Source organism: Pseudophryne corroboree, chromosome 8 (assembly GCF_028390025.1).
Source record: "Pseudophryne corroboree isolate aPseCor3 chromosome 8, aPseCor3.hap2, whole genome shotgun sequence".
NCBI lineage: Eukaryota > Metazoa > Chordata > Amphibia > Anura > Myobatrachidae > Pseudophryne > Pseudophryne corroboree.
In genome coordinates this window covers 216,093,501-216,117,233 of record NC_086451.1, presented here as the reverse complement: position 1 = coordinate 216,117,233, position 23,733 = coordinate 216,093,501, and the positions used below count along the sequence as shown (strand labels likewise).

General features: G+C 44.9%; 1 protein-coding gene across 6 annotated transcripts in view; it reads right to left on the bottom strand.

Annotated features, from left to right (window-relative positions):
- The window catches only part of STARD8 (StAR related lipid transfer domain containing 8), a 443,153-nt gene that overhangs the window by 65,689 nt on the left and 353,731 nt on the right, over positions 1-23,733 (bottom strand). For 3 of the 6 annotated variants that reach the window (XM_063937082.1, XM_063937080.1, XM_063937083.1), the window contains 4 exons: positions 14,231-14,312; positions 9,824-9,887; positions 8,141-9,393; positions 6,303-6,479 (listed from right to left, as the gene is read on the bottom strand). In XM_063937082.1, the coding sequence (XP_063793152.1) occupies positions 6,303-6,479; positions 8,141-9,393; positions 9,824-9,887; positions 14,231-14,312 (1,576 nt within the window). The remainder of the gene's footprint in view (positions 1-6,302; positions 6,480-8,140; positions 9,394-9,823; positions 9,888-14,230; positions 14,313-23,733) is intronic. The other 3 variants (XM_063937084.1, XM_063937085.1, XM_063937081.1) reach the window with 2 other exon arrangements.

Here is a 23,733-nt window from a genome sequence, read left to right as displayed (position 1 = left end):
CCTCCATAGCCGTGAAGACTTGTATTTGTTGTTAGGATTTCCCCACCTGATATCCAAAAAGAAAAAGGTATCCTCTGATCTAGATGGAATGTCTGTAGCCCCCAGGCTACTTCTTACCTTTTTTTTTTTTTTTTTTGCCAGTACTACGTACTTGTTTGTGTACTATCCATCTGGCCCATCTGCACCACCTGGTATTCACAGATGGTCTTGCAGTCGGAGAATTTTAACCAGACCACTGCTTAACTTCCAACATCAATTGAGATTGGACATATCCAGTGTCATGCGGCCTTAGATGGAGGAGATGCTAAAAAAGTCTTGAGTGGAATTATGCCCACTCCACCATGTGTATTGTTAACACCATCAAAACCCATCATTTGCATTGCTGCGTGAATTGATATTGTTTGACATTGTAACCACTCTCCTAGCTCTGCCTTGGATATCCTGTTCCGAGGTAAGTACTTTCTGCAAACTCAAAATTCAGCATAGCCCCACCGTGAGTTATGTTACGGAACCAGAGATGATCCCATTTACGAACCAACCGTGCCTCTGCAAACAAGTTATTTGTATGTTGTAGATGACACAGAACCTTTCCTGTATTTGTGTCAGGATAAGAAGGTGGCCAAGGTATGGCAATCTTCTTAACCTCTACTAACGGAGATAAATTGCCAGAATCATTTTGGTACATACTCTGGGGCTGTGGCTAACCCAAAAGGTCAGGCCTAACTGAAATTTTGCTGAAGGATGGTAAACCTTGAGATAACACTGATGGACAATGTTATAGGAGCCTGAAGGTAAGATTCCTGACTTATCCAGGAATACCATATAATATATTAGCTCCCCACCAAACTATGGAGTTGCCTCCACATAAACAGTGTTACCCAAATTTCTTTGAAATTGATAATGGGGCGAGGGATTGTTTTTGATCCAGGTGGGAATAAACCCCCCCCATTGTACATGGGTTACTGGAATGACTATTCCTCACAAAACATTTTCTGAATTGCTTTATGCCAATCCCTCGCCTACACCTCTACCCGAGATGGGCTGAGATCGAAACCTTTTAGAAGAATGGTTCCAGACGGGAAAGTATAACCTTCTTGCACCAGGCATCTATTTGTAGACTGCTATCAAAACTGTGCAAACTGAAGAAGTCAGCCCCTTATCCTTCTCGAATCCACCAGAAGGAGACCCGCACCATCATGCTGATGGCCTCTGGTTTGGAAGCTGGCCTCTGGTTTGGAAGCTGGCTTCTGGTTACCTCTGCTTCTTTGCCTTACCAAACTTATTGTATTGGGGCTGTTACGTTACGTTATGAACGACAAGGCCGAACCAGACCCCTAGATTTGGGGTTATATGTGGAAGGAACCGTGACCTTCTTGGAGTCTGTTTCTGACTCCGGAATAACTGTTAAGTCAAACAGAAACTTCCAGCCAAGGCAAAAAACTTCCAGAACCTTTTTAGATTCTGAATCAGCTTCCCATGTATGTGAACCAAGCTGCTCTCGAACAGCTATTGTTATGCTGATGCCCTAGAACATTAGTCTCCAAATGAGCTATATGGGACTCTTACTCCCTTGCAGGCGCTGAAATCCTGTCCCAGTAACTCAGCCCAATGTACCTACAGCCCCTGGTATTTCAAGGTGGTCTCCCCTCCAAGAACTAACCAGGCCAAACACTGCTTATCTTCCAAAATCTAGTGAGATTGGGCCTATCCAGTGTGGTGTAGCCGTAGATTGCAAGGTGAAGTCCTGGCTGGCCTTATGACTGCCCCAGACAAAGACAATATGGTCTTATTCATTTGACGGCAGAGGCCCTATAGATTTTTGCATTATCAATGACATGCATATCTATTTTGGGGGGCACTTCCCTATTTTAAACAGTCCCTAGGTTGAAAAAGATATTGGAATCCCATTTACCGGCAATCTACTTTATTGGGTGTAACCCAAAACCTTTTTCATGAATTCTGCTCTTATGCAGAGGCCCTTTTGGAACGTTTAAACAGAAGTGCCTTATTTTTTACCCCAGGCTCTGCTGCCTCTATTGAGACTAGCCTATTTTTGCTCTCATTTATTCAGCTTATTTATTTAGCGGATATCTTTTACCTGTTCTTCGTATGCTGAAGTAGAGTATATGGAGCTTTCATCATCTGATGATTATCATGTGTAGCCTGTGAAGTCGATGATTTATTTACATTCGGTTCATCAGCTTGTCTTATTGGAGACGCTGTTGGGGATATACCACAATCAGTGAGCAGCATGTGTTAATAATGTAAGAATTAATATTTCAGCTAAACTGTACAAGGTCTGTGCAAACATCGTGGGTCTATCTATACCTGATGTATGTCAGGAATGTATTATGCTAAACAGCAATCATTTTTACACATAACCATCCTGTTCATAGAGGATAATACAGTTTTTGCCCAACAACCACATATGAGTGTTTCTGTCATTGTATGCCGCCCTTAGACATGATAAATAATCAGCATTTTCACAGTGTACTACACAATTTGTGACTGTAATCACTTTTCTCTAAAGTGATATGTGTGACCCTTCCATGCACCTGCATTAAGGATCAGAAGTATCAACCGACAATCATTTATTATTAAGTCTGCATCACACTAGCAGTCAGTCACATATTATACATATATATACACATATACATCATATGAGCAGATTATCAACTACGAACACATCTCCAAGCATGTAGGAGTACATTTACTGAATTCTGTTCTATACAGATCTTTAAAGTATTCAGACGCATTGCGAAGAAAACCACAGTAATGTACATAAAACTCATATGCAATAGGCACAAAATTAACTATTCATTCTAACAAAAGTAGATAGAAATTTCGTGTAGTATAACCCGTACTCAGTAGAGTGGGATACAGGGAGACTTACCCCACTTCCAGGATCGATCAATACATTAGCGAACGCTGAATGGACCCAGACGCTACTAGTGTACACTGCCACTCCGGTAATTTTTAGTGGACACAGACGCTCAGTGAACGTTAGTGCATGCAGACGCTCAAGTCTGCGACCCAGTCTCTTAGCGGTAAACCTTAGTGTATACAGATGCAGCGGCCTATGCTGCGACCGAGTCCCCGCGTGGTAGCGTCTGAGATGGAAGTGAGGCTATCAGTTCATGGCGGGAGACGCGCGGAAACTAGTCATGAACTGGGGGGAGGGGTGACCAGGAGAGTGTCTGACTCCCCACTGCTGACATCAACCCTAGGGATCGCGGCCTCATCTTAGTCCTGGCACCTATGATCCCTAAAGCCTAGCGCTGGAGCACCCGTGGTGGCGGCGCATCAGCCACTGTTTGGTAGTCTCCTCCAATACAGTCCGTATTCCCCTAGTAAGCGGAACCGATGCCTTACCTTCTCCCCGTGCTCCGGCCACAGCCTGGTAACATCTGCTGGACCTGCTAGAACATCCGACACAGACGCCCGCCAAGACAGCACTGTACACGTGGGTAAGCGTTGTTGCGACCCGGCGGAGAGTTGCTGGAGCGACTCTTTCCAATATGCGTTTAAGACGCTGTTAAGAAAGATCGCTCAAAACATAGTAAGACTATAAAAATAAATTAATAAAGCTTAGGGCTGCCTTGAACAGCAGCCCCGTGACCATGGCCCGGCTCCTGCCGCACAAAACAAAAAACTGATTTGACTGAGTCAGTGGGCGGGATTATATGGACAAGCCCGGTGCATTCTGGGAGGCCAGAAAGCTTGTGATCGTTTGGTGCCAATCCGCTGTCGCTCCATCAAATCCCATTGTTATCCTGTGGATAACCTGTGGACCCTGCCGGAGAAGAGAGTATATTATGGGGATGATTTAGAGCAAGTAGCTTTAGCGTCATAATCTCAGACTTTATGCTAATGCTAGTAAGCCCCTCCCTGGTGTAAAAGTGTGTGTCTGAATGTGCAAGGACTGAGCCACCCACTTTGTACATCCTTAGATACAGGCACCGGATGCATCAAGCTAGCTGAAGATTCTCTATAAGGGTGTGGCCTCCATCTAAGTGATTGAGCATCGGAGTTTACAACCAGTTATGCCACACACCCGCAACACTCAAATAATATGCCTATAAGACAGTGCATCTCTGTATGTCTGAATAGCCACATCCCAATCATTGCCCAATACAGCAGCCATGAAGAGGACATTACAAGGACGCGGACATCTGTGAAGTGATGGCCATTGACCTATGATCTTTTAAAAGAGACTCATTTGCATGCCTGATGCATCACAATGTTGATAAATATGGGGGCATATTCAATTAGCCACGAGGGCTGATTCCATGGCAGAGGACTGATTGGCACTCAAAGGGCGTTTGAGGGCTATGCCAAGAGTCAAATTCCAGGGCCAAATTTAAAGGAAATGTGATACGAAAACACTTATGCAACATTTCTTTTACACAATGATTTTTGTGACATTCACTATATACCTTTGGCTTATCATTGTATAATATAGTTTAATCAAAATTTATATCCGCTTACCAATAAAAATTAGGCTTGAGCCAGACTTGTGAGGCAGAAAGAACAAGGTGCCAATCCAGCACCAAGTAATTTGTTACACTAATCCGGCGTTTCATTTCTCACCACTAGAGGGTACTAAGAGACAATTCTTTGTGGAGCTTTAAAAATATAGCAGCAGCATATTGTACCTAACAGGATGTATTTATGTTACTGGCGGCCAGGAGACAGACGTCACATAACCTCCCCATACATCTCACCCCCTCACAATCTCGTCGGTCGGCATGCCGACCAACAGGGACTATTCCCACTTGTTGGTGTCAACGACACCCACAGAGTAGGAATAGAACCCGTGGCAACCGTAGGTCGCCACCAAGCCCGCAGCATGGCGAGCACAGAGAGCCCTCAAGGGGCTTGCTGCACTCGCCATCCCCCGCTGGGATTCCGCTGCCGGGACCCCGGCGTCAGTATGCTGACCCACATATACCACACCTGTACCTAACATGTTAGCTAATGCCATGTTGTACAGGTCTGTACATTATTAACACAACAAACGTAGGGGTCTATTCTCTAACTGAAATATATTAAGCTTTAAAGAATCAGATGTATGCAGAAGGATTTGTAAAGGTAAGCATAGCCTGGACCATGTGACATTATGGCAGGAGGGGCCCATGCCATGAGTTTCCCTGCTACAATGCATACTTACCTACTCTCCCGGAAGTTGCAGGAGACTCCCTATTTTTGCGGGCAGTCCCCGGCACCCATGGAAGAGTAGCCGCATCTCCCACATCCTGCCCACTTCCCAGTGAAGTGTACAGGATAGTGAGATAAAACAGGGAATCGCCAGGCTATAAGGAGGGGTCGGGACTAAATGCAGCCAACACATTTCTTATAATATGCCAACTAGTCTTTTAAGATACGTGCACAGCACAGCAGTTGGACACATTTTATTAGAATTTTTTTCCCCGGCAACCCTAGGCCAAATTATTGAGAAATTTAGAATAAAAATATAAAATTAAAGTAAATTGTGTTTGTATGAATTCCTTAGGGTCAGTTATGAGATGATGGACAGGATTGGAATCAACAAGCACTGGTTTTGCCTATTACATTGACCATAAATAAATTTAATTGATCCTGGACCACCAACCCAGGGCATCTTGGCAAGTACCCCAAGGCACCCCAGGGTGCCACGGCACACAGTTTGAGAACCACTGGTCTAAGGGTTTGATGTATCAAATAGTTGATAGAGTGGACAAGTGGACCAGTATCATAACAGCCAAATAGTTTTGAGGTAGTAATTATCAAATACATTCTTAAACATTTATAGGTAGAAGCCACGTCTCCACTCTTTTCACTGCTTGATACATCAACACCTAAGTTGTTGGCAGAAAGCCAGTCCTACTCTATAAGCAGCCATATTGAGCACAAGTGGAAAGACAGACTCTTGTAGGATGGGTTTGGTCTATGAATTTTACAACCGTTCTAGTATTCTACACTTGACTGGTGTCGGCCCCTAAGAGCATACGCCCACCAGTCCATACAGCAGCAGTGCTAACCAATCACACGGCACGCTGATTGCGGAATACAGTTCATGGCCAGGTCTGGCCACAAGTAGGGGAAGACGCAGATACGTTTGACCAAAATATCATACAAAATTGTTCTTCGTATAACTATTTCTGACATCATTAGTAAGAACATTTTTCATATCAAACAGTATATGCATTTTTACTTACTGTGTAATAGATCTTTTCAGTAGAAAAGTTCTAACTTTGAGGTCAGCATATATAGTTTGGATAAAGGTATATATATTTTAAAATATACTGTACAGCACTACTTACCATGCCCACCCCTGCTTGCTGGGCACAGAGTATTTCTCCATGATGGCAGTGAGTCTAAGCAGGGATAACTTCTGCAGAAGGTTGAGTTGTGCCGCCGATTGCCTGTTAATCTCCAGGGATGCTGAGCTGAGGCTTGGCCGATGTGAGTTCTGGAAGCTGTGCCAGCGCAACTTCCTGCTGGGGAAAGAGTGTCAGTGACTAAGGAATTTTACATTTAACCTGTTACTACATATACAATTTATCTTCATTTTTCTAACCTACAAGAACCACCTCTCATATGCACATTACACCATGTATCTAATGCATTACAGATAACAACTCATAGGGGGGAATTCAAATGTTTGATAAGTCAGTTGGGTGTCTGTTTTTTTCGTATCTAATAGAAACGAAAATACAGACACCCAACTGACTTTTCAAACATTTGAATATCCCCCATTGTATGTCAATAACTGTACTTCCATGCAAGTTATGCAACATCTGTTATGATGGCAAAAACTGGACTGCATGTCCACAAGTGTCACTAAGTAGGTCAAATGGCAGCAATAAAGGTTTTCAACATTTTCCATATGCAGTTTCATCAAAGATCAGGTACAGAAAGTAGTGGCAGTAAGACAAGGTAATCGCTGTATGCTAAAGGTTTCTCTCTGCTATGTAGATAGCAACGTAATTATGCATCTATATCTAATACACATAACTTAAGGCACTTGTAAATGTTGCAGCTGTGCACAGTGGAACATTTAAAAAATAAATGTAACCAAAACCTGTGGGCTCCTTCCTTGCTTCCCTCAGTTCCCTTCCTCATACCATGGCCCTTGTGCCATGCAGCTCCTTCCTCACCAATGCAAGGGGAGATTTAGCAAACATTATATAGAGGACAACTGGAGATGTTAGCTATAACAAACAATCAGACTCTGGCATTCATTTTATAAAATGTACTAGATAAGTGGTAGCTAGAATATGATTGGTGTTCTAGGCAACACCTCCACTTGTCTTTTTTAGAAGGTTTGCTAAATCTCCCCCTTAAATCACTTGACATCAAGCAGTCTCTTCTTCCCAAAATATGAGCACACCTACCTCCTGAAAATCACTACCCACTACATAGCCGGAATCATATAGCAGAGTAGAGATGATGATGATGATGATGATGAATGTAGCCAAATGCCCATTAAAAAGGACTGGCAAATAATATTATAAAATCAGTAGCTGCCAATTGTTTATTAGAAATGGATAAGAGTGAGGTAGTTTAGCACGTAGAGTAGGAACAACTGAGGAGAATGTCTACATCACTAACTGTAGTAAAACTGTAGTAAAAGTGTTTATGGAGAAAACTATCCCCAGGTGTAGGACTTTGTACTAATGTTTTCAGCCATGTTTCACATCATGCCTTACTAGAAAGTTATCGCCATCTGATTAAACATATTACATACATTTCTACAAAGAGGATCTCTGTTACTTGCTGGAGAAGATTCCCCATACTGAGCGACATCTAAGCTCCATGGCGGTGTAACAACATTGGAGCTTAGAATCTGAAAAAACATTATTTTATTTTAAAACATTCATTCATACAAACACATTTCTTAAGAAAACCTGTGACCATTTTCTTCAATACCCAAAACCCCCACCAATATCAATCATCATCACTGGTCAGCCTACCTTCTCTGCAGTATAGAGTTCTGAAAAAGTCTCTATTGGGATATATGTACATTGACAGTGGCCTCAACGGATGAGAAATTTAATTAGTGTTTATCCCTAGGACATGTAATTGTGATGTGTACAACAAGGCTCAGAAGATTTAATACAATATAAAGTTACTGACACAGTATTTGTTTTTTACCCACCTGCATGGCCTAGTTAAGGAAGCTCCAACACCTGAATCTCTTCTTTCCCTAATTTCTGCTTCTTCTGTGTCATTGAGAGAATTGCCAGTGCTGCCAAAGTCACTGGCTGAAGTTCCTACATCAGATATCGATCTCTCCTCATAAGCCAGATGGCCCATTTGTTCACCAACAAAGTCTGTCTCTTCTTCATCAAGCTCTGGACACACTGTCCTAGACCACAGCTCCACCATCCTTTGCAGTCCTTTAACATGATTGAGAACATCATCCAGGTGGCCAAAAAGGTCACTGCTGCCTCCTAGTTCCAAGAGATCCCCATTGCCTGCCAGCGAGGCAGGTACATTGTCATAAAGACTTGAACGGCTTCCTATAGAACTATATGATCCTCTTCTTTGTCTCCCTTCTAGTCCATGAGAGTCCATACTGCTGCATACAGAGTGTCCTAAAGATTTGCTGCCCATTTTCCAACTCTCTAAGGGTACGGGAGTTGCTGGGCACAAGCTCTCAATGGAAAGCGATCTTGGAAAAGTGCCAGGCTTGTGGTCCATTGGTATGCATACAAGACGATCCGACTTTTGGGACAGTCTGTGCCGCACACTATCTTTTCCCACCAGATCCAAGTCTTCCAAATAAACCCCCATGCAATGACCATCCAAATGTGGCTTTCTGATACCATCACTGGATGCACATTTAGTCCAATAGCCAGGATGAAGGAAACCTTTGTCATATGTAGGAATGTCCCCATCATCTTCATGACACTGGTTTGGGGAATCTATTTCATCTCTACTAGTATGCACCAGATTATTAGAATCCAGTTTAGCCAGATCCTTTTTATCTTTATCCTTTTCCCTCTTACGTAAAGACTCCATCCTTTTTAAAAAGCCCTTTGTCTTCCGTTTCTTTGATTTTTCCTTCAATCCTCGCCGATGAGTAGCTAGTGACTGGTCACTAAGACTCCTGCAAGACTTGGTGGCAGCTGGTGAACAAGACAAAGAAGACAGCTCTGAAGGGGGGGTAACAACTATATCCATAACTCCCCGGCTGCTTCCAGCACTCTGCAGAGAGGTGGCCTCTAGTTCTGTGCTCAGGTCTGTCAAGATGCTGTCCCTGCTGGATGTGCTCTTCATTGTTGGGGGCCCATCAAACTTTGGAGATAGAAGTTCAACAGAATCCAGACGAGACCAGCGTCCCTGTTCCCTGTGGAATGCCCAGCGATCACTGATCGCACACTGGTCATCATCGTCAGAGTCTTCATTCTACAGGGTGAGGGTATATTTTATACAGACAACATATAAAAACACACCATGAACAGTTTGCCAGTAAAAACAAAATAAAGTTTGAACGTTCAAACAGAGGCTAATGAAGGCCTTTATTTTTTCTACACCTGTAGTAAGAGAAGAATTTTAGACAAAAATCCTATACAAAAAAATAAATTAAAAAAAGCACCAAGGACTATGGTGTCTGAATTAGGTAGCTGTACTTGAATAGAAATTCTACAATTCTTAGCATTAGCTATTGCAATATAAAAAAGCTGCATGTCAAATATTTCTATAAATTTGGTACTCCGTAAAACAATGGTATTTGGCAAAGGGTTGTATGTGTTTTCACAAGTCCAAATAAAAAGGCCTCTCATTTACTTTTATTAGGTTTCACTAGGTTTGTAAAAAAAATTTTTTGAAAGCTCACCTGTTTTCGGTGATAATTAACGTCCAGCTTCATAGAAGCACATGAATTAAGTGTCATAAGCCGTCTGCAAATAAAAAGATGTAAATGCATTTTTTCTGTGAATACAAACTCTGTTGCTCAAGGGGAAAAGGTCAAGTTGTACATTTTCCTGGATACATATGTTAATAAAAGCTGGTTTACAGCCTTCCTGTATCTGCCTGAACTACAATACATCTTACACAAGAAGGGTCTAAACCCAGAGGTTCCCAAACTTGGTCCTTAAGGCACCCCAAACATCCAGGTTACCGATACGCCTTTTGCACTGCCGCAATAACTTGGGTTATTACCAGGTTAACCCAGGTCGTGGCTTGGTGCTAAAAGGGTACCCAACAAATAACTTGGGTCCAGTGACCCGGGAATCAAACCCAAGGAGCAAAGAAACAGGGTCTGTCCCAGGTTGGAGTCGCGCTCAAATACCCAGGGATTTAGGTGTATAATACCCCTTTCACACCGGTTGAGGCGCGTCGCACCCGGGAGACTGACAAGGGCGCTCCCAGGGTGCGGCGGGGGCGGTGCTTGGAGATCACATAATCTCCAATCGCCGCCCATACACACACAGTGAGCGGGAAACGGCTCACATCGACCCGGCTCCCGTTCACACCACACAGCGAGACGGGTTGAACACGAGTTCAACCCTGCTCGCTACCAGGGTTGAAATACCAGGTTGCTCGACCTGGTATTTTTCCCCTGGCACCTTTCAGAACGCATATGAACACGGATTTTTGCGCTCATGTGCCAATAACCCGTGTTCATAGCTGGTGGTCTGAAAGGGGTATTAGAGGTATTAATTAGTACCTCAGTCAATTTGTTTTACCATCTGTGCTCAGTCATGGCTATCCTTAAACCCTGGACTGTTAGGGTGCCTTGAGAACCACTGGTCTAACTGCTGGCCTGGACAATGAATATTCACCTTTCTGCAAACTACTAAGTGTTCCGTTTTAGAAGAACGTTTACTGAAAGACCATTTGAGATCTTTTACATTACTTGGCAATGGAATAGGTTAAATTACAATTCCGTCCAGAAAGGAAATCCCCTCTCTAAGATCCAACACAGTTTTTGCTAAATGTCAACATATCCCACAACTTTATCAGAGTTTCAGATGCCTCCTTCCATTATTTTCATGTCAAAATAAAAATATTACATTGAAACAAATTACATGATAAAGACAACAGATGTACAGTATATAAATAAGGCAAACAATATGTGTGTGCGCATTAGGTCTAAAATAACAACTATTTAGAATAACGGCTGAAAAAGAAAAGGGCAAAAAGGGAAAATGACTGAACTAAACGTTAAACTAAAAATTGAGTTAAAAAGAAAATAAGGAATATTAAAAGAGTAACAGTCCAATATTTAACAGATTGCAGTGAGATACAGATGTAACCTCTTAAATCCAGCCTCAATACACCATGAAACGTGAAATACCTGGCTCGAGTAAAGCCACCAGGTTCGGTGCAACTCTGCCATCATCAGGCCTTTTTGGTGAAAATACGTCTTAGTCGCAAACACAATGCGAGTAGGAGGCACCTGCAGACTTTTCTGATTAATTTGATAGTCTGTATACGGAGCACAACGGAGCTTGTATTGGAAAGCTGTGGCTGCTATATTATAGCCCTTCATATACAGATTCAGAGACTCAGCCGCACACAGGTATACAATTGTCATTTATCAAGGGGTCTATTTACTAAGCCTTGGATGGAGATAAAGTCGACGGAGATAAAGTACCAGCCAATCGGCTCCTAACTGTCATTTTTCAAACACAGCCTGTGGCATAGCAGTTAGGAGCCGATTGGCTGGTACTTTATCTCCGTCCACTTTCTCTCCATCCGAGGCTTAGTAAATAGACCCCTAAATCAGCAGAGTCTCCTTGGGTGCCTTAGCAGATTTGTGGTGCGACTAAACTACATTTTGGCAAAAAAAGACGCCAATGCTAGCACAGTCTCACTGGACTTGTCGCGTTGATAGGGGCTGTCTGGCGCAATTGCAGCAACAATGTATAAGAACACATCTGTAGTTACAGATTTCATTACGTTTGTTAAATTTAGGATTCCACATCACATCCCTCACTTGTGTCAGCTATAAGACACCAAAGTAACAGGTCATTTCTTTATCTGACAGATACAGCAGGTAGATAGAAATTGTGCTGCTGAGAAAGACACTCTCCAGAAAGACATGATGAATAAATAAAAGAGCCACTCGCGTCTGGGGTATACAGTGTCGGACTGGGGCATGTAGGGCCCACAGGTGGAATGCAGTGGTAGGGACCCATGTTTACAGGTGTGGCCAGTCGCCAGAGGGGGGTGTAGCCAGCTGCCACAGAGGCTTGGCTAACCATTAGAGAGTGCATGGTATATAGTAAATACTGATAGTACATGCGTGATAATGTACCAGAACATGTAGAGAACATTGTAGAGTACACCACAGGCATGTGCATTATAATGTAACATGTATACAGTATAATGTACTGTATAATTCAAGTGCACAGTCTGGAACCTGATCCATAGAGGAGTGGGCCTCAAAGCAGTAAGGCCCACCTGGGGTTTCCCCTGTGCCCCTGTTGGCCATTCCAGCCCTGGGGGTATAGAGGGAGGAAAGTGGCAGAACTGTGAGAAAAGATAGCAAAACTAAGACTGTGAGTAGAGGATTAGGAACAGTCACTAGACGATATCTGGGGGGGAATCTGTAAGTCCAACAACAGCATACATTTTATTTCCAGTGATCAGAGCCAAAGTGCTGTAGTACAGGTTGAGTATCCCTTATCCAAAATGCTTGGGACCAGAGGTATTTTGGATATCGGATGTTTCCGTATTTTGGAATAAATGCATACCATAATGAGATATCATGGTGATGGGACCTAAGTCTAAGCACAGAATGCACTTATGTTACATATACACCATATACACGCAGCCTAAAGGTCATTTTAGCCAATATGTTTTGTAACTTTGTACAATGCACAAAGTGTGTCTACATTCACACAATTCATTTATGTTTCATATACACCTAATACACACAGCCTGAAGGTCATTAATACAATATTTTTAATAACTTTGTGTATTAAACAAAGTTTGTATACATTGAGCAATAAAAAACAAAGGTTTCACTATCTCACTCTCACTCAAAAAAGTCCCGTATTTTGGAATATTTGGATATGGGATACTCAACCTGCATATACACAGACTGTGCTCAGGTGAGTGCTAACCCTACATGGAACAGGCCATGCTGTTCCCGCCAGAGCTCTCTAAACCACCGCTAGTGCCTTTTAGCCAATATCTCATTAACTTCTGGAAACGTCCAAAAGCTGCTATTGTACTCCCCAAGTTGCTTTGTGCACACATTATAAAATGTCACATATGCAGAGTTCTTCCATTTAAATAGTATTACTATATTTAATTACAGGTTGAGTGTGCCATATCCAAATATTCCGAAATACGGAATATTCTGAAATACGGACTTTTTTGAGTGAGAGTGAGATACTGAAACCTTTGTTTTTTGATGACTCAATGTACACAGACTGTTTAATACACAAAGTTATTAAAAATATTGTATTAAATGACCTTCAGGCTGTGTGTATAAGGTGTATATGAAACATAAATGAATTGTGTGAATGTAGACACACTTTGTTTAATGTACAAAGTTATAAAAAATATTGGATAAAATGACTTTCAGGCTGTGTGTATAAGGTGTATATGTAACAAATGCCTTCTGTGCTTAGATTTAGGTCCCATCACCATGATATCTCATTATGGTATGCAATTATTCCAAAATACGGAAAAATCCGATATCCAAAATACCTCTGGTCCCAAGCGTTTTGGATAAGGGATACTCAACCTGTATTAGTTTATACATTAGTTGATGGTTATTAGGGAAGCCAATCCCGGCCATTTTTTCAATCCCGGGTATCGGGATTGAAAAATGGCCAATCCCGATATTCCCGGGATACCCGGGATTGGCTTTTAGCTATGTGGCTGCCCCCTCCCGCCCCGCACATATAACTCACCATATACCCGGGGCGGGAGGGGAACATCGTGTGAACGCTGCTGGTTGCTCCCAGCAGCAGCTAACAGCGCAGCGTGACCTCTCACGCTGCGCTAGGGACCCGGAAGCAGGAAGCCGGGCAGCGTTTTAGCGTCCTGAGGACGTTCAACGCTGATCCCTCAATCCCCGGGATTGGAGCTTCCAATCCCGGGATTGAATCCCGGCCATTTTTGGGCCTAAATCCCGGGATCCCGATCCCGGGATTGGCCACCATAATGGTTATGTTTTAAACAATCCATACGTAATATGTTCAAAAGACGAAACGTCCTGCCATCCCAGCTTTACCATGCCAGTTATTCCTGAACTAATGTATAATGATGTAGTCTGCTTTACCTGCAAAGGGATTTGAGGGAGTCCTGATCCAAAAAATTGTGATCTCTTTTCACATACGCAATGTCAACAGGAAACTCGGAATCTGCAAGAGGAAAATAAGATTTTACTTACCGGTAAATCTATTTCTCGTAGTCCGTAGTGGATGCTGGGGACTCCGTAAGGACCATGGGGAATAGACGGGCTCCGCAGGAGACATGGGCACTTTAAGAAAGAATTTAGATTCTGGTGTGCTCTGGCTCCTCCCTCTATGTCCCTCCTCCAGACCTCAGTTAGAGAAACTGTGCCCGGAAGAGCTGACAGTACAAGGAAAGGATTTTGGTAATCCAGGACAAGATTCATACCAGCCACACCAATTACACCGTATAACTTGTGATAAACTTACCCAGTTAACAGTATGAACAACAACAGAATAACAGGTCAACCCTGATGCAACCATAACATAACCCTTATTTAAGCAATAACTATATACAAGCATTGCAGAAGAAGTCCGCACTTGGGACGGGCGCCCAGCATCCACTACGGACTACGAGAAATAGATTTACCGGTAAGTAAAATCTTATTTTCTCTAACGTCCTAGTGGATGCTGGGGACTCCGTAAGGACCATGGGGATTATACCAAAGCTCCCAAATGGGCGGGAGAGTGCGGATGACTCTGCAGCACCGAATTGAGCAAACACAAGGTCCTCCTCAGCCAGGATATCAAACTTGTAGAACTTTGCAAAAGTGTTTGAACCTGACCAAGTAGCCGCTCGGCAAAGTTGTAATGCCGAGACCCGTCGGGCAGCCGCCCAAGAAGAGCCCACCTTCCTAGTGGAATGGGCCTTAACTGATTTTGGCAGCGGCAATCCAGCCGCCAAATGAGCCTGCTGAATCGTGTTACAGATCCAGCGAGCAATAGTTTGCTTTGAAGCAGGAGCACCAAGCTTGTTGGAAGCATACAGGATAAACAAAGACTCTGTTTCCCTGACCCTAGCCATTCTGGCTACATAAACCTTCAAAGCCCTGACCACATCAAGCAACTCGGAATCCTCCAAGTCAGTAGTAGCCACAGGCACCACAATAGGTTCGTTTATATGAAAGGATGAAACCACTTTCGGCAAGAATTGTGGACGGGTCCGCAATTCTGCTCTATCCGCATGGAAAACCAGATAGGGGCTTTTATGTGACAAAGCCGCCAACTCTGACACACGCCTAGCCGAAGCCAAGGCTAGCAGCATGACCACCTTCCACGTGAGATATTTCAATTCCACCGTTTTGAGTGGTTCAAACCAGTGGGATTTCAGGAAGCTCAACACCACGTTAAGATCCCAAGGTGCCACTGGAGGCACAAAAGGGGGCTGAATATGCAGCACTCCCTTTACAAACGTCTGAACTTCTGGTAGAGAAGCCAGCTCTTTTTGAAAGAAAATGGATAGGGCCGAAATCTGGACCTTAATGGAACCCAATTTTAGGCCCAAATTCACTCCGGACTGTAGGAAGTGGAGGAAATGGCCCAGCTGGAATTCCTCCGTAGGAGCATTTCTGGCCTCACACCAGGAAACATTTTCTCCATATACGGTGATAATGTTGAGCTGTCACGTCCTTCCTAGCCTTTATCAGCTTAGGAATGGCCTCCTCCGGAATGCCTTTCTCCGCTAGGATCCGGCGTTCAACCGCCATGCCATCAAACGCAGCTGCGGTAAGTCTTGGAACAGACAGGGCCCCTGCTGCAACAGGTCCTGCCTTAGAGGAAGAGGCCACGGGTCCTCTGTGAGCATTTCTTGCAGATCTGGATACCAAGTCCTTTGTGGCCAATCTGGAACAATGAGGGTTGTTCGCACTCCTCTTTTTCTTATTATCCTCAGCACCTTGGGAATGAGAGGAAGAGGAGGAAACACATAGACCGACTGGAACACCCACGGTGTCACCAGGGCGTCCACAGCTACCGCCTGAGGGTCTCTTGACCTGGCGCAATACCTCTGTAGCTTTTTGTTGAGGAGGGATGCCATCATGTCCACCTGTGGCAGTTCCCACCGAGTTGTAATCTGTGCAAAGACTTCCTGATGAAGTCCACACTCTCCCAGGTGGAGGTCGTGTCTGCTGAGGAAGTCTGCTTCCCAGTTGTCCACTCCCGGGATGAACACTGCTGACAGTGCGCTTACGTGATTTTCCGCCCAGCAAAGAATTCTGGTGGCTTCCGCCATCGCCACCCTGCTCCTTGTGCCGCCTTGTCGGTTTACATGAGCCACTGCGGTGATGTTGTCTGATTGAATCAGAACCGGTTGGTCGCGAAGCAGGGTCTCCACTTGACGTAGGGCGTTGTATATGGCCCTTAGTTCCAGGATGTTGATGTGAAGGCAAGTCTCCTGACTTGACCACAGACCTTGGAAATTTCTTCCCTGTGTGACTACGCCCCAACCTCGGAGGCTTGCATCCGTGGTCACCAAGACCCAATCCTGAAGGCCGAACCTGCGGCCCTCGAGAAGGTGAGCACTCTGCAGCCACCACAGGAGCGACACCCTGGCCCTGGGGGATAGGGTGATTAACCGATGCATCTGAAGATGTGATCCGGACCACTTGTCCAGTAAGTCCCACTGAAAGGTCCTCGCATGGAACCTGTCGAAGGGAATGGCCTCGTATGATGCCACCATTTTTCCCAGGACTCGCGTGCAGTGATGCACAGACACCTTTTTTGGTTTTAATAGGTTCCTGACCAGTGTCATGAGTTCCTGAGCTTTCTCTATCGGGAGATAAACCCTTTTCTGGTCTGTGTCCAGGATCATGCCCAGGAAAGGCAGACGAGTCGTAGGGACCAACTGCGACTTTGGAATATTTAGGATCCAGCCGTGTTGCCAGAGAAAGTGCTACGCTGATCAGCAACTGCTCTCTTGATCTCACTTCTATGAGGAGATCGTCCAAGTATGGGATAATTGTGACCCCTTGCTTCCGCAGGAGTACCATCATTTCCGTCATTACCTTGGTAAATATTCTCGGTGCCGTGGAGAGACCAAACGGCAACGTCTGAAATTGGTAATGACAATCCTGTACCACAAATCTGAGGTACGCCTGATGAGGCGGATAAATGGGGACATGAAGGTATGCATCCATTATGTCCAGAGACACCATAAAATCCCCCCCTTCCAGGCTTGCGATAACCGCTCTCAGCGATTCCACCTTGAACCGAAACCTTTTCAGGTACATGTTCAGGGATTTTAAATTCAATATGGGTCTGACCGAACCTTCCGGTTTCGGGACTACAAACATGGTCGAATAATAACCCCTACCTTGTTGAAGGAGGGGAACCTTGACCACCACCTGTTGAAGATACAATTTTTGAATTCCAGTTAACACTAATTCCCTCTCGTGGGGGGAAGCTGGCAGGGCCGATTTGAGGTATCGGTGAGGGGGCATCTCTTCGAATTCCAGCTTGTATCCCTGAGACACAATCTCTATTGCCGAGGGATCCAACTGGGAGTGAACCCACTTGTGGCTGAAATTCCGAAGACGCGCCCCCACCGGGCCTAGCTCCACCTGTGGAGCCCCAGCGTCATGCAGTGGATTTTGTAGAGGCCGGGGAGGACTTTTGTTCTTGGGAACTAGCTGTGTTATGCAGCTTCTTTCCTCTGCCCCTGCCTCTGGCAAGAAAGGACGCACCTCGGACTTTCTTGTTTTTCTGAGATCGAAAGGACTGCATTTGGTAATACGGTGCTTGCTTAGTCTGTGAGGAAATATATGGCAAAAAATTTGACTTTCCAGCAGTAGCTGTGGAGACCAGGTCCGAGAAACCCTCCCCAAACAATTCCTCACCCTTGTAAGGTAAAACCTCCATATGCCTTTTTGAGTCGGCATCACCTGTCCATTGCCGAGTCCACAGGACCCTTCTGGCAGAAATCGACATAGCATTGATTCTAGAACCCAGCAGACTAATGTCTCTTTGAGCATCTCTCATATATAGGACAGCGTCCTTAATATGCCCCAGGGTCATTAATATAGTGTCCTTGTCTAAGGTATCAAGTTCCTCAGATAAGGTATCCGTCCATGCTGCTACAGCACTACACACCCAGGCCGACGTGATTGCCGGCCTCAGTAAGGTACCTGAATGTGTATAAATGGACTTCAGGGTACCCTCCTGCTTTCTATCCGCAGCATCTTTGAGGGTAGCCGTATCCTGTGACGGCAGGGCTACCTTCTTGGACAAGCGTGTTAAAGCCTTGTCTACTCTAGGGGAGGATTCCCAGCGTAACCTGTCCGTTGGCGGGAAAGGATACGCCATAAGAATCCTTTTGGAAATCTGCAGTTTTTTATCTGGAGATTCCCAAGCCTTTTCACATAACTCATTTAGCTCATGTGAGGGGGGAAAGGTTACCTGCGGCTTCTTTTCCCCATACATATGAACTATCCTGTCAGGGACTGGGGTTTCCTCTGTGATGTGCAACACATCCTTAATTGCTATAATCATATAACGGATGGATTTAGCCAATTTTGGCGGTCATCATCATCATCATCGTAATCGACACTGGAGTCGGAATCCATGTCTGTATCCGTGTCAACAATTTGGGATAGTGGACGCTTCTGAGACCCTGACGGCCTCTGCGACATAGGATCAGGCATGGGTAGGGACCCTGACTGTCCTAAGGCTTCAGCTTTTTCTAACCTTTTATGTAAGGAATTCACACTATCATTTAAAAACTTCCACACATCCATCCAATCAGGTGTCGGCACCATCGGCGGAGACACCACATTCATTTTCTCCTGCTCTGCTTCCACATAGCCTTCCTCATCAGACATGTCGACACAAGCGTACCGACACACCACACACACAGGGAATGCCCTTTTTGAAGACCGTTCCCCCACAAGGCCCTTTGGAGAGACAGAGAGAGAGTATGCCAGCACACACCCCAGCGCTATAACCCAGGAATAACACAGTAACTTAATGTTAACCCAGTAGCTGCTGTATATTGTGTTTTTTGCGCCTAATTTATGTGCCCCCCCCCCTTATCTTTTTACCCTCTTCTACCGTGAATCTGCAGGGGAGAGCCTGGGGTGCTTCTTCTCAGCGGAGCTGTGGAGAAAAAATGGCGCTGGTGAGTGCTGAGGGAGAAGCCCCGCCCCCTCGACGGCGGGCTCCTGTCCCGCTCAAATGTGCATTTTCTTGGCGTGGGCTCATACATATATACAGTGCCCAACTGTATATATGTGTACTTTGCCAAAAGAGGTCCATATGCTGCCCAGGGCGCCCCCCCCTGCGCCCTGCACCCTTACAGTGACCGGGGTATGTGAGGTGTGTGGGAGCAATGGCGCACAGCTGCAGTGCTGTGCGTTACCTCAGTGAAGAACGGAGTCTTCTGCCGCCGATTTCGATGTCTTCTTGCTTCTCATACTCACCCGGCTTCTGTCTTCCGGCTCTGCGAGGGGGACGGCGGCGCGGCTCTGGGATCGGACGGCGAGGGTGAGATCCTGCGTACGATCCCTCTGGAGCTAATGGTGTCCAGTAGCCTAAGAAGCAGGACCTAGCTTCAAAGAGTAGGGCTGCTTCTCTCCCCTCAGTCCCACGATGCAGGGAGTCTGTTGCCAGCAGAGCTCCCTGAAAATAAAAAACCTAACAAAATACTTTCTCACAGCAAGCTCAGGAGAGCTCACTGAACAGCACCCAGCTCGTCCGTGCACAGTCTCAAACTGAGGTCTGGAGGAGGGACATAGAGGGAGGAGCCAGAACACACCAGAATCTAAATTCTTTCTTAAAGTTCCCATGTCTCCTGCGGAGCCCGTCTAATCCCGATGGTCCTTACGGAGTCCCCAGCATCCACTAGGACGTTAGAGAAAAACAAGTGAGAGGTAGAACTTGCATGACAGAAAGCTAGGGTACAAAGAACTAACACAGCAACAGTTCCTGTCTCGATAATGTTGGTGAAAGCATAGTACTGGGAATCTATCTATAGATGTAAAATACACATCTAACAGCCCAGTACGCATGGAAAACACACCATTTGACAACGGTCCAAGATCATGCAATGGATTATGGGATAGTTAAAGCAGCAGAAGCTTTAGGATGTTTCTCTTTAGGATTATTTTATGTTGTGACCTGTAATATTGCGATATTAGTTTACACAACCATAAGAAATATTTGAAAGAAAAGATCTGCCGTGGACTCATCACTTAGCCCATGAAAGGGCAGGAAGATCTTGCACCTAGTTATGAGCTTTGGCCGTTAGCAGTTGCTGTCGTCTGTGTTTATTTGTGAGCCCTTTTCAGGAGGGGTTGATCTGGAAGTCACTTGGTCAGACAATGGTTGGCTTGACACTTCCCCATGATGCCATGCTTCCAGCTATTGTTCTGCAGCACGGTCCCATCCTCTCAGCCCTGTGCAAGTGTTGGAGCCTCAATTCCTGAGTTTGTGGCTCAGACTGAAAGATATTCAGTGTGAGGTAAGCAGGATAGGCCAGGTCCCATGTGTGCCAAGCCATACAGACACTACAGGAAGGTTACTTAAATCTACCCGATACAAAAGGTATACATAAAGGTCAGCATAAAAAAAAAGAACATAAATTTGGCTTTCATTTTCTGTGTAGTGCAGAATAACTTGATGCCATTCAAATCGTATATGAATGTTTATTCTTTTATGTACACAGTGTAAGCCCAAGTACATTCTGATTGGGCAACAACATGAAAGAATGTAATAAATAGCAGAATACTCTAACCATGGAACAAGAGGTAGCGTAGCACATTGGCTGCCACCATTCTTTGACATCAGAACTACCTGTTTAGGATGCAAAAACATTTCTGGCCACACAGTATATACGTTCTATATAGCACTTCTATTATCTACTAGAGGTTGCCCTGGTACTGCCAGCGGGGATGATATCGGGATCCCGTTGCTTTGGGGTCAGAATTCAGACAGCAGCATCCTGATGCGCAGGATCCTGACAGCTGGAGGGTAAGTATGCTAAGCCTCTTCTTCTACCCCCTAACCAAAACCCTCACCCTCCCTTCCCGCAACCTGACTTTAAACCCCCCCCAGCAATCTGACTCTAAGGAGTCCCAGTATACTTGCGTTCGGGCTGGCGGCAGTTGGGATTCCGGTGTCGACATTTTGATCTCTGTCTGGATCCCAGCATTGGCATTTCAGTGTCGGTATTTCGACTGCTGGCATCCTGAACGCCGGTATGCTGACCGGATCCCCTGCCAGTGTTTTCCTCTCATCTCTCTTCAGAACCCACCCATCTCTTTCTCCTTTTTCCTCTTCTCCCGTCTATTTCTGTTATCAGCACTTGATTTTATTATATAGATTATCCTTAAAATGACCTTTTGCAATTTTTTCTTTACAATTGCACTTTTTGGGATATCATCACCGTAATGCCTCTATAGAGTGTTTTTTCTATGTGTATGTGGCCTGTGCATCCCTGTGTGCCTTTTCCTTTCTTCTATGAGGATATACATTTTTGTTTGTGGATAACAATAGGATATTGTTATTGGTTGATATTCAAGCATAGGCGCCCATTCCGTGGGTGCTCCTGGGCCCGTGCACCCACGGACACTCAGGAGCACCCACGGAACCAGCCACACTGCCCCAGTTGCCGCTAGCCGCCACAGCCGCCGCAGTGCATTGAGACGCGCTAGGGCCAGCGGAGTTCCGTATAGTGCAGTGTAAAAAAACCCCACCAAAAATGGCTGCAGCCGAGGATCAAACAGACGCTTGAGGTCACATTTGACCTCTAGCGCCTGTCTCCCCGGCGGTCGGCATTTTAAGGTTTTGTTTTTTTACACTGCACTGTACGGAACTCTGCCGGCCCCAGCGCGTCTCAATGCACTGCGGGGGCTGCGGCGGCTAGCGGCAGTGGAGGAACTATCACCAAGACCTCCCCCCTCCCCCATGATGCAGTGTGTGTGAGCTTGCACTGTACAGAGAACACCCGGCCACCGGGCTCACAGCTGTTCTCCTGCCACTCACAGCCGACTCACCCACAGGAGGCATGCTGCTGCTACTGTATCAGGGTGGACTTCATCAGTCTTTGCCAGGGAGAGGGGCACTCAGTGTATATGGGCACACTAGGCTGGGGATTGGCATTTTATGTTATTTATTATTACAATGGATCCCTGTATTACTGTATGTGGTGGCACTGACGTGGCAGTGACTGGAGAAGTGACAGAAGCTCTTATTGTAGGGTTGGGGATTTAATATTGTGTCACTTGCTCTCTCTCTCTCTTTGTATATACAGTATCGCAATGTGTCTTTAATATGATCATATTGTATCTGCAGTATGTATTATGTATCCACTTATTAGCAGGATGTAGGCTGCTTGTGGGCAGGTGATAGGACACATTATTATATGGCATTGCAGATATATAATATTGGAATCATATACATTCTGTGCCACTTAGTAGTGGCATATAATTCATTTTCCTGTACATTTGTGTTTAGCTACATTAAGACGCCTTTGTTTTCCTGTGGCTGTTTGACACCAGTGACATACATCTGATCTATACATGGGGCATGGTTGCAGTTGGTGTCATGGTATAGGTTGCAACGTATATAGGACTATATATATATATATATATATATATATATATACATACATACATACATACATACATACATACATACACACACACACATATATATATATATATATATATATATATATATATATATATACACACACACACATATAATGTGGAATGCACAGCATAGCTACAAAGCAAACGGTTAGACTGTCTTATAACTATATCTGCAGCCAAGGGATGTGACAAAATTGTTGCAAAATACTGCACAATAGGCAGCTGGAGATCCCCGACAACGTGCATGAAACCTCTGGCAAGATGCAGAAGATGCAGGAGACCCCTGCGAGCATGGAACCCAGAGCATGACAACGTGCAACGTGCATGAAACACTTGGCAACGAGCATGAGACCCCTGACAACAGGGAGGTAATTTAAAAGTAATTAGAAGCCTTACTGTGTTGCATCATTTGTAAGGGGCATTACTGTGTGTGGGGCATAAAATGGTGTCAGAGTCATAACTGTGTGGCATAACGCATAATGGGCATTACAGTGTGTGGCACATTGCGTAATGGGCATTACGGTGTGTGGCATAACGTGTAATGGGCATTATGGTATGTTGCACAATGTGTAATGGGCATTAGTCACGGCCACCCGTTCATTCCCGCTGCCACCTCCCGCCGAGCACCCACCAGCAAAAACATGAATCGCCACCTATGTATTCAAGTGTCTATATTTTCATCATGAGTTGATATGTGTTAGATAAGTATGGAAAAGAACAGAAGTGTTTGGAGACTGACAATGTGTGTTCTGCTGGAACTCTGGAAGTAACATCACTGGTGGGAGGTTTCAGAATTCATATCAACTGTCAATACATGCCAACGTGATGACATCATTTTTATCACTTAAGCTACTTATATAGAGGGGGTCTGGGACTCCAGGTCGACAACAAAAAGGTCGACACTCCTTATGTCGACGCCATTTGGTCGACTAACCTTAGGTCGACATGGACAAAAGGTCGACATGGAC